The sequence below is a fragment of the Phocoena phocoena genome, chromosome 7 (genome assembly GCF_963924675.1).
Source record: "Phocoena phocoena chromosome 7, mPhoPho1.1, whole genome shotgun sequence".
Taxonomy (NCBI): Eukaryota; Metazoa; Chordata; class Mammalia; order Artiodactyla; family Phocoenidae; genus Phocoena; species Phocoena phocoena.
Genome location: NC_089225.1, coordinates 75,937,413 through 75,952,486, shown reverse-complemented (window position 1 = coordinate 75,952,486; position 15,074 = coordinate 75,937,413). Strand labels below are relative to the sequence as shown.

The 15,074-nt window shown below is 37.9% G+C and overlaps 1 protein-coding gene across 1 annotated transcript in view; it reads left to right on the top strand.

The window, feature by feature from the left end:
- The window catches only part of DNAH7 (dynein axonemal heavy chain 7), a 248,183-nt gene that overhangs the window by 224,211 nt on the left and 8,898 nt on the right, over positions 1-15,074 (top strand). Inside the window, exons 59-63 of the mRNA XM_065880632.1 lie at positions 1,707-1,892; positions 3,509-3,646; positions 8,641-8,871; positions 11,492-11,644; positions 13,080-13,257. Of these exons, the coding sequence (XP_065736704.1) occupies positions 1,707-1,892; positions 3,509-3,646; positions 8,641-8,871; positions 11,492-11,644; positions 13,080-13,257 (886 nt within the window). The remainder of the gene's footprint in view (positions 1-1,706; positions 1,893-3,508; positions 3,647-8,640; positions 8,872-11,491; positions 11,645-13,079; positions 13,258-15,074) is intronic.

The window sequence follows — 15,074 nt, the reverse complement described above, 5'->3', positions numbered from 1 at the left end:
GATATGTAATGTCCAGCATGGTGACTATAGTTAATACTATAGTGCATATTTGAAAGTGGCTAAAGAAAACAGATCTTGAAAGTTCTCAACACAAAAAAAAATTGTGATTACGGTGATGGATGTTAAATAGACTTACTGTGGTGATCAGTATATACAAATATCAAATCGTTATTTGTACCCCTGAAACTAATATAATATGTGAATTATATCCCAAAAAATTAAATTAAAAACAATTTTATTGTTTAATTATCATTTTTTTCCCTAAATGATAATAGTTTTGTTGTGAGCAGTGAGAGAATTCTCTATATTACTGAATTGTGTAAGTATTTATGCTTAGGATAAATAAAATCGCAATATGAAAAATCAATTCTTTTGCATTCATAAACACTTAGAAATTCTATGTACTAGAGAATATAATAAAAAGGAAAACCTACAGTAAAAATATTTCAAGAAATTTGATAAAGGTAGATTTATAAAAGAGCTTATACAAATAAAACTATTAAAACTTTAATTGAGGGCTTCCCTGGTGGCGCAGTGGTTGAGAGTCTGCCTGCCAATTCAGGGGTTCGAGCCCTGGTCTGGGAAGATCCCACATGCTGCGGAGCAAGTAGGCCCATGAGCCACAACTACTGAGCCTGCATGTCTGGAGCCTGTGCTCCTCAAAAAGAGAGGCCGCGATAGTGAGAGGCCCATGCACCGCCATGAAGATGAAGAGTGGCCCCCGCTTGCCGCAACTAGAGAAAACCCTTGCACAGAAACGAAGACCCAACACAGCCATAAATAAATAAAAATTTAAAAAATTCAAAAAACTAATTGAAAAAAATAGGCTAGTTCACAGAAGAACAAATGTATTTAAACATATGAAAATATCATAAATTTCATTAGTATTCTAGAAAATGCAAGTTAACGCAATATTAATTACCTTTGGTCAATCAAATTAGCAGAGATTTTAAAACTGATTCCTACAATTACTACAGCCTTTCAGGAAAGCAGTTTGGTGACATTAGTCAATTGCTTTTTATAAACTTCTTTCCTTTGACAGTGTTATTTCCCTTTCAGGAACCTAGACTAAAGAATCATTAGCAATTTTAAGGGATGTATATTTAATGAAACAATTTAACAAAGTAGAAAATTGGGAGCAACTGAAATCTTCAATATTAGAAGATAGTTATTAAAAACTCTTTTCAAAGAGTATTTCGTGAAACAGTAAAAGATATCTCATAATATGAGATTTGGTGAAAAATTATATGCAAAATTGTATATATAGTGTGATTCTAATTGTCAAACATATACAGATATAAAGAGGTGGTGAAGGAAATGAACACTGATTATCTCGGAATTATATTGGATTGGTTTTGAATGTCATTCAACAGTGCAGGATTTTCAGGAATCGGATTATGGTCTAACTAATTTTGCATCAGGCATAGTAGGTGGTCCATTAATGTTGGTTGAACAGAGGTGAGTTCACAAGTTAATAGAGGATTTCTATTCTTTGCACTGACCTAATGGAAATGACAAATCAGAGAAGGAGAGAGAGAGCCTGGGGAAAATTACAGGAAATTAGCCGGGAAGTACATAAAGGGAAATTGTGTTGATGCAAACTTTCCGTAAACTGTTTAAATAACATGAGCAAACAAGAAACACGATCCTGTATGATGTGCCACTGCTAAGTCTTGACTGGTTGAGCGACTTGACCTCTACTCTAGGAACTGCCCTACGACGCCCTGCAGTACATGACGGGCGAGTGCAATTACGGCGGCCGCGTGACTGACGACTGGGACCGGCGCACGCTGCGCAGCATCTTGAACAAATTCTTCAACACGGAATTAGTTCAGAATCCGCACTATAAATTCGACTCCAGTGGCATCTATTTTGTGCCTCCTTCTGGTGATGTAAGTACATATGCTCTTCAAGAAAACTAAAAGCAGTAAAATGTGGAATTCCTCTGACATAGAAAAAGGTGATTTTTTTTAAAAAAAGAAGCCTTGTTTTTTAACCATTGTGTGTACTTTCTTCGGTCCTATAGGGACAGAGCAAATCCCATGCAAAGATGGAGTTAGTGGTTTCCTATTTGCTGTAATGTGAAGACTATCAGAAATGTTCCTCACCCAAGAATGGCTTCCTCAGTGACCTGAAATCCTATTATTGTGAATTCAGTGCTTTGGGAAAAAAGGCATGGTCCCCAATTAAAATGGAAATACACATGAGAAGGGGTTACAAAATCGTATTAACGATAATAGTTAACATTTAGATCATGCTTATTTACAAAGCAGTTACATGTAATTATCCCACTGGAGCATCTAATTAACATTTGAGTTATTATTCTTTCTTTCCCTTTTACAAGTGAGAAAGTAAGTTCACTAAAGTTAAATGACTTGCCCAAGATCCCACAGGTAGAAAGGGACAGAGTATCACACCTGCTTCACAAGACCAAGGTTCTCTTCTGCTACTTTTTCCAGTCCTGTCTAGTAGAAGATGTGGTATCTGCCTTCAGATTATCACACAGTAGACTTCTAGGGACTGCCAGCAGAATTAAATTGGTTCTCATTTTATTCCCAGAAGTCAAAAGGGCACATATTGAAAGTTAAAAACACAGCCACAGGCAACGGAGGCACATAACCATGACCCCATCATCCACTAGGATGGATTCTAGCTGAGGGCAGACACTAATAGAGATGAAGAGAAAAATCAGTCCCAGAGCCCAGGTCACTGACTGGGTGGGGCAAGTCAACACAGGGAGTCATGGTAACAAGATCTCCAGTGATGATTTGGTAAGTGAGAAGATGGCCAAAGATGAAGTCAGGTTATGTAACATGACCCATGTCGAAAAACCACCAGTGACCAGTCTCCCCGCTACCGTACATGTATTGGGCTGGCCAAAAAGTTCGTTCGGATTTTTCTGTAACGTCTTATGAACAGACTTTTTGGCCAACCCAATATATGAATGTTCAGATATGATTATATGAGCATCAGGAAAAGTATGGAATTTTGATAGAAATTCACATAAATAAAATATAAAACATGTCTGCATATATATAAAAAGATTTACCATATTAATGGTGGTTATCTCATGATAAAATCTCAGATGATTTTCACTTTTCTGAATTACGTGGATTTATCACAATAAGAGTAAACAGAAAAATCAGACTAAAGCGGAAAAAAAAATATTGTGATAAACTAAGAACAGTCATCAGCAAATGCAACACAGAAAGATTTCTCTGGAAGAATTTCTAAATGAAGCAGCCAGGATATTCCTCTCTCCATTTTCAGATCCATTCCAGTTGAATGGGACATTTTTTTCTCTCTTTTTTTTTTAACACTTTGGCCCAGGTTGAAAGAAAATGAAAGCATTCAGTGTCCAGGCTCACAGGCTCATCCACTCAGTAACTTGAGTATTAAAAATTATCTCTTTTCAGTGAGCAAGCTCTACAGGATAATTAGATTTCTGTAATTCTAACCTGATTTCCTGATTTCTAACCTCCTGATTCCTTGTTACTCATCTTTGCAGCACAAAAGCTACATCGAATACACAAAGACACTGCCGCTGACCCCAGCTCCGGAAATCTTTGGGATGAATGCCAATGCAGATATCACTAAAGATCAGTCAGAAACTCAACTGCTGTTTGATAACATTCTTCTCACGCAGGTGTGTGATCTGTGCAGGAACTGGCTTCTGAGGCTGGAAAGGATGCTCCCCAAGCAGCATGAGACAACACGGTAGAGGCCCAGGCACAGAATTCCATCTCTTCAAGTGGAGAACCACTTTAAGGAAGAGAAAAAAAATACGTAACTTAAAAATGGGTTTAAACATAAAGTAAATGAATGTGTGGGTTTTGTTTTCATCAGTCTTTTGATTTGGGAAGAATCTTTGAGTATCATTCTGCTTCCAAGAGTTCTTTGAATAATATTCTTTGAGTATTCTTTGATATCATTCTGCTGCTATGAGTTCCATTTTGCCTTTCTTGCTTAAATCATGCCCTAATACATTATCCTTTTTTACTTCCTTTAAAGTGGAAGAAGAATTTCAAAGATACCTGGAAGCAGTTTAACGCCAGAATCCATCTAGAATTCTGCCTATTTTATTTTCTCTCTTACTAATTCAACATTTTTAAATGACTTATCTTTATCAAATATTCTAGAACATTTAACCTAGTTTACATAGAAATAGTTTCTTTCACATCAGTATTTTATCAGATTACATAATATTTAAGGAATATAATAGTCAGTACAAAATAAATTAAAAGGTTTAGGAGAACCTTTGACTCTTAGACATGCGGCTCCACTGGTGAGAGCATAAATGTAAGCGCATGTCGGAGAATGACCTTCCAAGGCACCAGATTTCAGCATGCCCTGGGCACGAGTCAGTACATTTGAATGAAAGATATTTAATCTTGCTTGTCTATTTAGAGATCTTCCCTTGTATTGTTCTCCCATTAGAAGATATGCTTGTTTTTTTTTTTTTTTTATTTTTGAAAGCAAATTAGTCCAAACGGTGAGTTCCCTTAGTGATTGAATGAAATTTTAGTAAGTTCAGGATGTTTATTCAGTCAAGCAAATTATCCCCCAAACTGATTTCGAGCTGGTCTTTTTTATTTTTATGGAATCTCAGATTAATACTAATAATAGTTAATAATTTGACAGTGGTTACTGTATGGGAGCACTGTTCTGAATGCTTTATGTATAACAGTGTGATGCTTACGACAGTCCTATGAAGTGAGGGTGCTAATTATGCCCATTTTACAGCTAAAACACTCAGACACAGAAAGATTAAGTCATTTACTCAAGGTCAGCTAGTACAATTTCAAGCCAGCCCTCAAAGCCAAGCAGTCTGACTCCCACTAGTTTGGCTCCAGAATTTGTGTTCTGAACCACTATGTGATATTCTTTCTAGATTCTAAACATGGGATAGGACCTAGAAGGCAGATAACCAGAGATGCTGGGTTGGGAGTTGGGGGCGGGAAGCTAAAAGAACCAGATTAGGAGCATGAAATGGTGTGCTGTCACTGATGGAAGAGTTCATGGAACTTCTAGCTCTGGTCTACTGTAAGATGACATTTACTCGTAAGGCAGAAAGGACAAAGATTATTTTTTATGTCCGTTTTACACGTTAATACCATTAAAATCAGTTGTTGCCTGAGCATGAAAGCATATACACAGACATGAGTAAGTAGATTGTTAGGAACATCAGTGCCTGTAGTACACAACCGTCTGACAGCAGGAGATTTATAGTGTCTTTTGGTTTTATTTAAACCTGATGGGCTGTGCCACATGAAGCAGTGGGCTCAGTCCAACAGAAAATGACTCACAGCCAAGCAAATAAGTTTAAATACACTTGGGGTATCTTCTCAGTATGTAATTAAACAACCTCTTTCAATATCCTCCAACTCAGATTGGCAAGTACAGTTATAGTAATGGGTAAGCAGGAGTTCAGTGATTCTACATCGGGATTAACCACAATTCAGAGGCAATGAGATAGACCAGAACTGCAGGTCGGAGAGCAAGGTCACAATGACAAGACCTTTATCTTGTGTATTTAACCAAAATATCTTTTGAAATGACAAGAGCCAGTATTGGAGCTGAGAATGTTACTTCTGCAGAGCTCTTTTGCTTATGCTTAACTGCCAGACTCTCTTTTTTTAAAAAAAAAAAAGAAAACATCTTTATTGGAGTATAATTGCTTTACAATGGTGTGTTAGTTTCTGCTTTATAACAAAGTGAATCAGCTATACGTATACATATATCCCCATACCTCCTCCCTCTTGTGTCTCCCTCTCACCCTCCCTATCCCACCCCTGTAGGTGGTCACAAAGCACCGAGACGATCTCCCTGTGCTATGTGGCTGCTTCCCACTAGCTATCTATTTTACATTTGGTAGTGTATATATGTCCATGCCACTCTCTCACTTTGTCCCAGCTTACCCTTCCCCCTCCCTGTGTCCTCAGGTCCATTATCCTTTTTTTTTTTTTTATGGTACGCGGGCCTCAGCAGCCATGGCTCATGGGCTGTGTGGGATCTTCCCGGACCGGGGCACGAACCCGTGTCCCCTGCACCAGCAGGCGGACTCTCAACCACTGCGCCACCAGGGAAGCCCAGGTCCATTCTCTGTGTCTGCATCTTTATTCCTTTCCTGCTCCTAGGTTCTTCAGAACCATTTTTCTTTTTTTTTTTTAGATTTTGTATATATGTGTTAGCATATGGTATTTGCTTTTCTCTTTCTGACTTACTTCACTCTGTATGACAGACTCTAGGTCCATCCACCTCACTACAAATATCTCAATTTCGTTTCTTTTTATGGCTGAGTAATATTCCATTATATATATGTGCCACATCTTTATCCATTCATCTGTTGATGGACACTTAGGTTGCTTCCATGTCCTGGCTATTGTAAATAGAGATGCAGTGAACATTGTGGTACATGACTCTTTTTGAATTATGGTTTTCTCAGGGTATATGACCTTTTCTCCACACCCTCTCCAGCATTTATTGTTTGTAGATTTTTTGATGATGGCCATTCTGACTGGTGTGAGGTGATACTTCGCTGTAGTTTTTATTTGCATTTCTCAAATGATTAGTGATGTTGAGCATCCTTTCATGTGTTTGTTGCCAACCTGTATATCTTCTTTTTTTTTTAACATCTTTATTGCAGTATAATTGCTTTACAGTGGTGTGTTAGTTTCTGTTTTATATGTATATCTTCCTGGGAGAAATGTCTGTTTAGGTTTTCTGCCCATTTTTGGATTGGGTTGTTTGTTTTTTGGTTATTGAGCTGCATGGACTGCTTGTAAATTTTGGAGATGAATCCTTTGTCAGTTGCTTCATTTGCAAATCTTTTCTCCCATTCTGAGGGTTGTCTTTTCGTCTTGTTTATGGTTTCCTTTGCTGTGCAAAAGCTTTTATGTTTCATTAGGTCCCATTTATTTATTTTTGTTTTTATTTCCATTTCTCTAGGAGGTGGGTCAAAAAGGATCTTGCTGTGATTTATGTCACAGAGTGTTCTGCCTGTGTTTTCCTCTAAGAGTTTTATAGTGTGCCAGACTCTCTTTTGAATAAGAAAATTGTTTCAACCTAAAATATTGTGAAACTAGAAATGGGAAGGCTAAATTCCATGATGTCTCCTTGAAAATGGATCCCACTTATCTTTATTTGTTTAATAAAAGGGCAACGACCATTAGATTTCAAACGGTGTTTGTGAAAACTCTAAGGGAAAGTGGTAAAAAGGAAAAAAGCTAAGTTATATAATTACAAATAAATAACACTCTTTTGCTCTTAATTCTCAATATCAGTTAGGTATTACTTTTAAAACAAACCCCCCCCCCAATTGTGTGATTTTGGTGTGTGAGGAATAGGTATAGAAATGTTTGTGTTACTAAATTATTTTTCTTACATTTTTGAAGGGCTATAGGGCTAAGATTCTTTTTTTTTTTTTTCGGGGTTTTTTGGTGGAGGCACAGCTCTTGTTAGAAAATAGGAATGGTTGAGTTTATAGTATATTGTATGCACATCAAAATACAAATAGAAATCAGCATATGATTCTTTAAATGCAATGGGAATAGATATTTCACTGGTTTTGGCCAAATGTTCATTACCTTCTTTGTTCTCTGTAATTTGTTTTATATACTTAGTTGTAAACCTAATGTTTTGGGATCATGATAAAAGATTACTATATTGGCATATGCCTTTTTTTGCTAGCATGTAATTAACACTTACCAACATTTAATTTTTTTATTGTACAACTTCATAGGAATGTGTTAGGCAGCATTAAAAATCTCACTAGAAACTTAAGTAGAAGTAACAGTCAATATTTATAGAATAGAGCTAATATAGACACTAGAAAATATAAAATCTGAAATAAGACTAAACACAGTTTCCACGGACTGGAAAAGTATGAGATGTATTCATTTATCTTCTAATAGTGCTTGTTCTCTCTCAACACACATACACACACATTCATTTATTCTGAGGATTCAAAGGGTTTTCCCAGAAAATATAGATTCATTTGCATGGTGTCACTATAAACATAAAAAATAAAAATTGAAACGAAATTCCCCTTCCTTGCTTCCAGTGTGAATCCCTAAAGTCTGCCTTATCGCCATAACTCTTCCAACTGCTTAGAGGAGATGAGCTTATTTTCTTTGTCCTCTTGGTTCAAGGAAAAAAAACTCTATCTCTGCTTTTGGCAACCACTAGGCACCAGAGTTATTACCAAATATATTTTGTGGCGAAAGCAAAAATCAGATTTCGTCCTCCTGGGCTTTGATGCCCGTCGTCACTTGACCACCCCCCCCCAACATGAACGCTTTTTCTCCCTCTGTCTGTACCATCTGCTCTTCCCCTGACCCCGGGCAGCACAATGTGCAGCTTGTTTGCCTCCTCCAGACCTTCTTTTGCCTCTGAACATTGTACATCTACCTTCTAACAATTGCTTTTCTCCCGAAACTCCATTCCCATGCCTGTTATCATCACTTCAATAAATCTCGTGGGGAGAAGAATCATAGTCAAAATAGCAAAGTATCAATAGTACTCATTCTTATAAAGTTTACTTTAGGAGTTTTCCTATCCAGCAATTCTTAGACTTTTATGAGGATTTCTTTTTTTTTTTTTTTATGAGGATTTCTGATTCGTAGTTTGGATTCTTTCCAGTCTCGTTCAGCAGAGTCTGGTGCAAAATCATCGGATGAAGTAGTACATGAGGTCGCTGGGGACATCTTGGGTAAACTTCCAAACAACTTCAATGTTGAGTCTGCAATGAGGAGATACCCAACCACTTACACTCAGAGCATGAACACGGTGCTTGTCCAAGAGATGGGACGGTTCAATAAGTTGCTGCAGATCATAAGAGAATCATGTATTAACATCCAGAAAGCAATCAAGGTAAGGGGAAGTACAGCAAGGACAAATCATTGAAATAAACATATCATTCATTTACTCAGCAAATATTTATTGGGCACAGATTCTGTGAAAGCACTGTTCTTGGTTCCGGAGATGGAAAAAAAAATCCCCACCCTTAAAAAATGTATCGAATTCTGGGGCTGACAGTTAATAAATGTGTAAATGAGTACAGGATGTGGTACATGTAGCGATCATTTGTTGGATGGAACATATGCTAAGACGGCATAAAATGTTAAGGAGTAAGACAAAGCTTCTGCTCTCATAGAGCTTACTTCTTAGGGAGACAAACGATTAAAAAATGAACAAATAAATTTATTTTTTTCAGTCATTGGTAAGTTCAGTGGAAAAAAATAAAATGGGACAAGGATGTAGAGAATGATGGGTGGGAAACTCAGTCATTTGGGGTCAGGCTGCTCTGAAGAGAGAGGCCTGATGGGAGGGACAAGCCATGGAACGTTTGGGCAGAGGGTCCAGCCAGCACGAAGGCCCTGAGAAAACCAGCTTGGCGTGGTCCAGGAGCATGGTAGGGAAGGCTGGCTTGTCTAGAGTAGAGAGCACGAGGGAAATGGTAGGACAGAGAGAGGAAGGCGTGGGCTTCGTGATGGCCTTCTCGGCCAAGGTTAGGATCTTCAATATTATCCTAAAGTTTAAAGGTAAAGGGAGGCCTTCAGAGGGTTTTAAGTGATGACATGAAATGATCTATTTTATATTTTTAAAGTTTGCTCTGACCACTGCAGAAAGGATTGTAGGGAAACAAGAGCACAGGCAGAACCCAATTATGTGATTGCAGTAGTCCCGCTGAGTTGGTTTCTTGTAGCAGTGGAGGTGGAGAAGAGTGGTTGGATATGAGTTATCATGGAGAGAGGAGTCTGCCCGCCTGGCTGTGGTATAATCTGGCTGGGCTGTTTGGCTAAGAAATATTCAGTGTCTTGTGTTTCTCCTTAACCTGGTCCTCCCTGTATCCTTCCTGGAAGATGAAGGCCTGGCTTTCCGCATTCTGGGAGATAAAAGGGGAAACAGGCCTCAGGGAGCTCAGCAACCAATACACATGAATTCACTTAATTCCTGATTTCAGTATGGGAATTCTGACCCCACCTGAGCCTGGCATCCCCTCCACTGTAGGGATGTCTTCATTTTCCTTTCCAGGTTTCATTCAAGGTGAATAAGGTACAGTTTTGTGGGAGAAGACCCAGGAATCTATTTTTTAAGCCAGATTTCAACAATCTTCATTTAGCACCACCCTCCTCTCCTCCCTTTCAGCTAGGGCCATCAGTTCCAAATATTGATACTTTGAGTATCCTAGTGTATATCTAGTCGATTCTTAACTTTCCCGTCTGCCAGTTTCTCCTGACTACTAAGTCAACTACCAACAGTCCACATGCTTTGTAGCTCCAAATATTGCCTTGCCTTTTCCTATTTTTCCTGCACTTGGAGGCTTTTTTTTTTTTAGCCACGCCGTGTGGCATGCAGGATCTTAGTTCCCTGACCAGGGATCGAACCCGCGCCCCCTGCAGTGGAAGTGCAGAATCTTAACCACTGGACTGCCAGGGAAGTCCCTAGGCTTGTGCCTCTAACAAATAAATTCCTTTACTGTTGTTTCAGGGTTTGGGGAAGGAGGCAAATGAAATGTGGATGTTTAATCCATTAAATTTTCTCTAAAATCTTTTCCATATGTTAGTTGGAATTATATTGTCAGTTATGAAGAAAACAGAAATGATGATGGCAACTGGCCCAATTGCAGGATCAAATAAAATTTTCAAGGGCCTCAAAGTGTTACCATCTCTTAGGATCTTCAATTTTATTCTAAAGTGTAAAGGTAAAGGGAAGCCTTCAGAGGGTTTTAAGCAATGAAATGAAATGATCTATTTTACATTTCAAAATGGGATAAGATCAGTTAGACTTCATAGTTGCAATCCAGGATTTCTTAACCTTTCAAGGCACTTTGTATCATTTTCCTCATCTTATATTTATCACTATCCTTTTAAGAAAGCAGGACAGAGATATATTAGTTGTCCATTTAATGGACAAGTAAACTAAGTCAAAGTTAGGCTGCGATTTAATAGCTAGTGAGAAGCCAAGTGTTGAGATCTTCCAGGGTGGAAAAAAATGGGTAAAGGGGGTCAAAAGGTTTCAATTACAAAATAAATAAGTCATGGAGATGTAATGTACAGCTTGGTGACTATAGTTAATAATGGTGTATTGCACATTTGAAAGTTGCTGAGAGAGTAGATCTTAAAAGTTCTCATCACACACACAAAATGCCGTAACTATGTATGGTGATGGGTGTTAACTAGACTTACTGTGATGATCACTTCACAGTATATACAAATATTGAGTCATTATGTCATACATCTAAAACTAATGTTGTATGTCAATTATATTTCAAGAAAAGAAATTTTCCACTAAAGTTTGATTAGATTACAATTGTTAATATTTTTCTAAGGAATAATTCAAAGACTCCACAACTTGTGAGCAAAAGAAAGTATCTTTTTTCTTTTTTTGCTATATGACTCAACTAATCATAATTGTAAACAAATACAATTATAAAATTATTCATAACCTAGAATACAGTTGTGTTAAACAATGGTTAAATGCGTTTCAGGGACTTGTAGTGATGTCTACAGATCTTGAGGAAGTGGTTAGCAGCATTCTGAATGTCAAAATTCCAGGAATGTGGATGGGTAAATCATACCCAAGCCTCAAACCACTTGGGAGCTATGTGAATGACTTCCTTGCAAGACTAAAGTTTTTGCAGGTGAGTTCATCCAAATGCTCATATATTAAGTTTCTTCTGATTTCATTTTCTTCATCAGGTTGCCTAACGTAATAAGTATGACTCTCTAGTTTTTCTGTGCATCCCAGGCACAAGTGACCACTACCCAATATTGCATATAGTTTGTGGAACTGTTACATGGAATTGTCAAAATACTAACATTGGAAGTAGAACCTCGGAAAGCTTCTTTAGGAGCAGGTGTTTGTGTTCAGTGAAGTTAGACATTCAAGCCAAGGACATTTGAAGAGGGAAAAGGACTGGCTATGTTGATATTTCCATTAAATATTTAGTTTTAAAAGAGATTCCTACAGCACAGCATCTTAGAAAGCCAGACAAGCTACTAGTAAGGAGAATTATTTCTTCCTTGTCCAGCACCCCTCCAGGTCATGAAATCACTAGATTGCTATTTCAGCCCAAGTCAGTAATAACCTCAAAGGCTAATTGTCTTGGAAATGTAGAGTGGGCAGAAGCCTGCCTCCTAATTATCTGGCAATATTGGTGCTTAACTATGTTATTATTAACAACTATATTTCTCAGAAGTATTGATTAATTTCCTAGGTACTATACATAATACATCAAAAATTGCCTGTGAGGAGATTTCTCCGGGGATAAAATGACAAAACACCCCTTCCATAATATAGGGCTTCTTTGATACTAGACTTGGTACTGAAGGATTAAGATTGTTCTTGAAAAGTGAAGACTCTACCTTGGATTCTTATAGGGGAAAGTTCTTCAAATTCACTTCTTCAGACTGACTTCTATAATTTACTATTAGAGTCAGTAACTCAACTACTTGTTATAATATATGATATGAACGGAATATCCAGATATCTTGGTATTTATAAAGATCTTAAGCTCTCACTACCCTGTATCTTCTGGAAGTTCCTTGTACAATATTATGTCTTCATATGTTAGATTCACTGTATTTTGGTGAAGTAGAAGGGAAGACTTCAAAAGGAATATTCTACCGGGTACTAACAACCAGAGAGGAAAAAAAGTGAAAGAAACATTATCGTCTGACCAGACCTTGTAGGGAGATCTTCTTTTATTCAATTAAACAACGTGATGTAGCGTGCAATAATGTATATTAGAAACTCACTATTGCATGGAGCTTTTCTGAAGGAATCACTGGGCATGTATAAAACATACATTTGTATCTGCATTCACACACATTATGATTCATATCATTGCATGAGCTGGTGCAATGGATACGAAATTGAAGTCAGAACGAATGCTGAATATGCTGCCTATTTTTCAAACTTGGATAGTATGACTTTTTATTCCTCAAAGTGTTAGCTTATTTATTAGTTTACCTAGAAGATAATAGGCGGAGTGTTTGTGGCAAATTGTACTAAGCCATGTTGCATTCAAAGTTGAAAGACCCTGTTGTCAGGACACTTGTGCTTTGACACCACAGCAATGGTACGAGGTTGGCCCTCCTCCAGTGTTCTGGCTTTCTGGCTTCTTCTTCACACAAGCCTTCCTGACTGGTGCCCAGCAGAACTATGCCAGGAAATACACCATCCCTATTGATCTTCTTGGGTTTGACTATGAAGTGATGGAAGACAAAGAATACAAGCATGCTCCGGAAGATGGTAAGTGCAGCGATGGAATGAGTTGGCTTATATTTCAACACTGAACAAAAGTGTAACATTCTTGCTCTCGCCCAGCTGTTAAAAATTTAATCATCATGTATGTAACTTACCCTCAGATGGTTAAGGAAAAACAAATTTGTGAAGAGACAGAGTGAGCAAGAGAGAGCAAGAATAAGAAAATAAATGGGGATGAAATTAATCTGAGGAAGGAGTAGGTGTCCCTTGCATTGTTTTCGTTTTACAAAATTGTGTAATTTTGAAGTTATTTCTTAAAAAAGTTAGGTAGAAAGGAATCATCAAATTAACAATACATGGGATAATCAACCACAGTCTTATGGTGACCTTGGGGAATTAGGGGAGCACAACATTAAAAAGAAGGATCTCTTGGTCCCTCGAAGAGCACACCTTTGCAGACTCCTAAGATATGCGTTCTTTCCTGTTATATACGTCCTTCCAAAACTTAATACAGTTAATAGCTAATATGAGCATATGTTCTGTGATTGAAACATTGTGAGGAAATTTGTTTTCTTAATCATTTGTCTTTTTAATACTCAGTGGCCACCCTAATGTTTTATTTCAAATTTAATGGAAGGGGCCACTACCTTTCAAAAGTATTATTTTAAAAATACTATCGATTCCTAATTATACCAAAATGGTGTTGTCTTTAAATGACAATTTCTAAATGACCATTAATGTGCCCTGCTTTTACTAATGTGTCAAAGGTAATCCTGCTTCCTTATTCACCACTGAATGGTGAATTCACTGGCTCGCTCTGTTAGACACTGGGGAATATCAACAGTGAATACCGTAGACAGGATCTTGAGCCTCAACTAATCTGTACTCTGGTGGAAGATACTAACAAGTAGATGTGTCATCACAACAGCGTGTGATAATCCTATTACCGTGCTGGCTGGTTTTACTTTACCTTGACTGTCAGAAATCTCAAGGAGGGTCATAACACTATGAAGCGGTCCTACCACTGTTCCCTGGAAGAGTTGCTTTCCCACTTTCAAAGCAACCACGTATGCCTTCTTTGTCCTGCCCTTTGCCCCCGCATCTCACCTCATCCTTCATTGAAAAAATAAGCAGCCATCAGAATAGGGCTTTTAGCACAACCAAATCCAGAAACCTGTTGACTGCTGCACCCTCTGGTAGTTCAGATCCACTGGATAGTCCAGATCTCATTTTTTTCCTCCTGCCAAGGGTTTTTATCCTTCAGTTGTACCCCCTGTTTCTAGAATCAGCAGTTATCTCCCTCACTACTGGATAATTCCTACCAGCACGCAACCAGAATCTCTCATCTTACAACAAATCAACAAATGCCACTTGTCTAAATATCCGTATCCCCTCAGCTACTGTCCCATAATCTCTGCTCCCCTTTGCAGCACAATTTTCGTGCCGTCTCCAGCTTCTCACTCCCTCTTTCCTGTCTACCTTTCATCGTCTCCAGTCAACTGATGCTCTTCAGAATTACTAATGACTTCCATGTTGACAAATCCCATGAATTCTCTTCTGTCTTCATCTTAACCTCTTAGCAGTCTTTACCAGTTGACAACTTCTTCTTTCTAGAGACATTCTTCTCATTTTGTTTCTAAGTCATCACCCTCTCCTGATTTTCCCTTTCTTACTGGATACATTCATGCTTTTTGCTAGCTATTCCTCCTCTAAATGTTGGATTTCCCAAGGACCCCAATTGCATTTATCTTTTCTAACTGCATCCTCTCCCCAAGTGACCTCATACTTTTTGTGTCTTTAAATATTACCTCCTGGATTATATCTTCCAGATTTGAATGTCCAGTGTAAATCTTTCCTCTAAA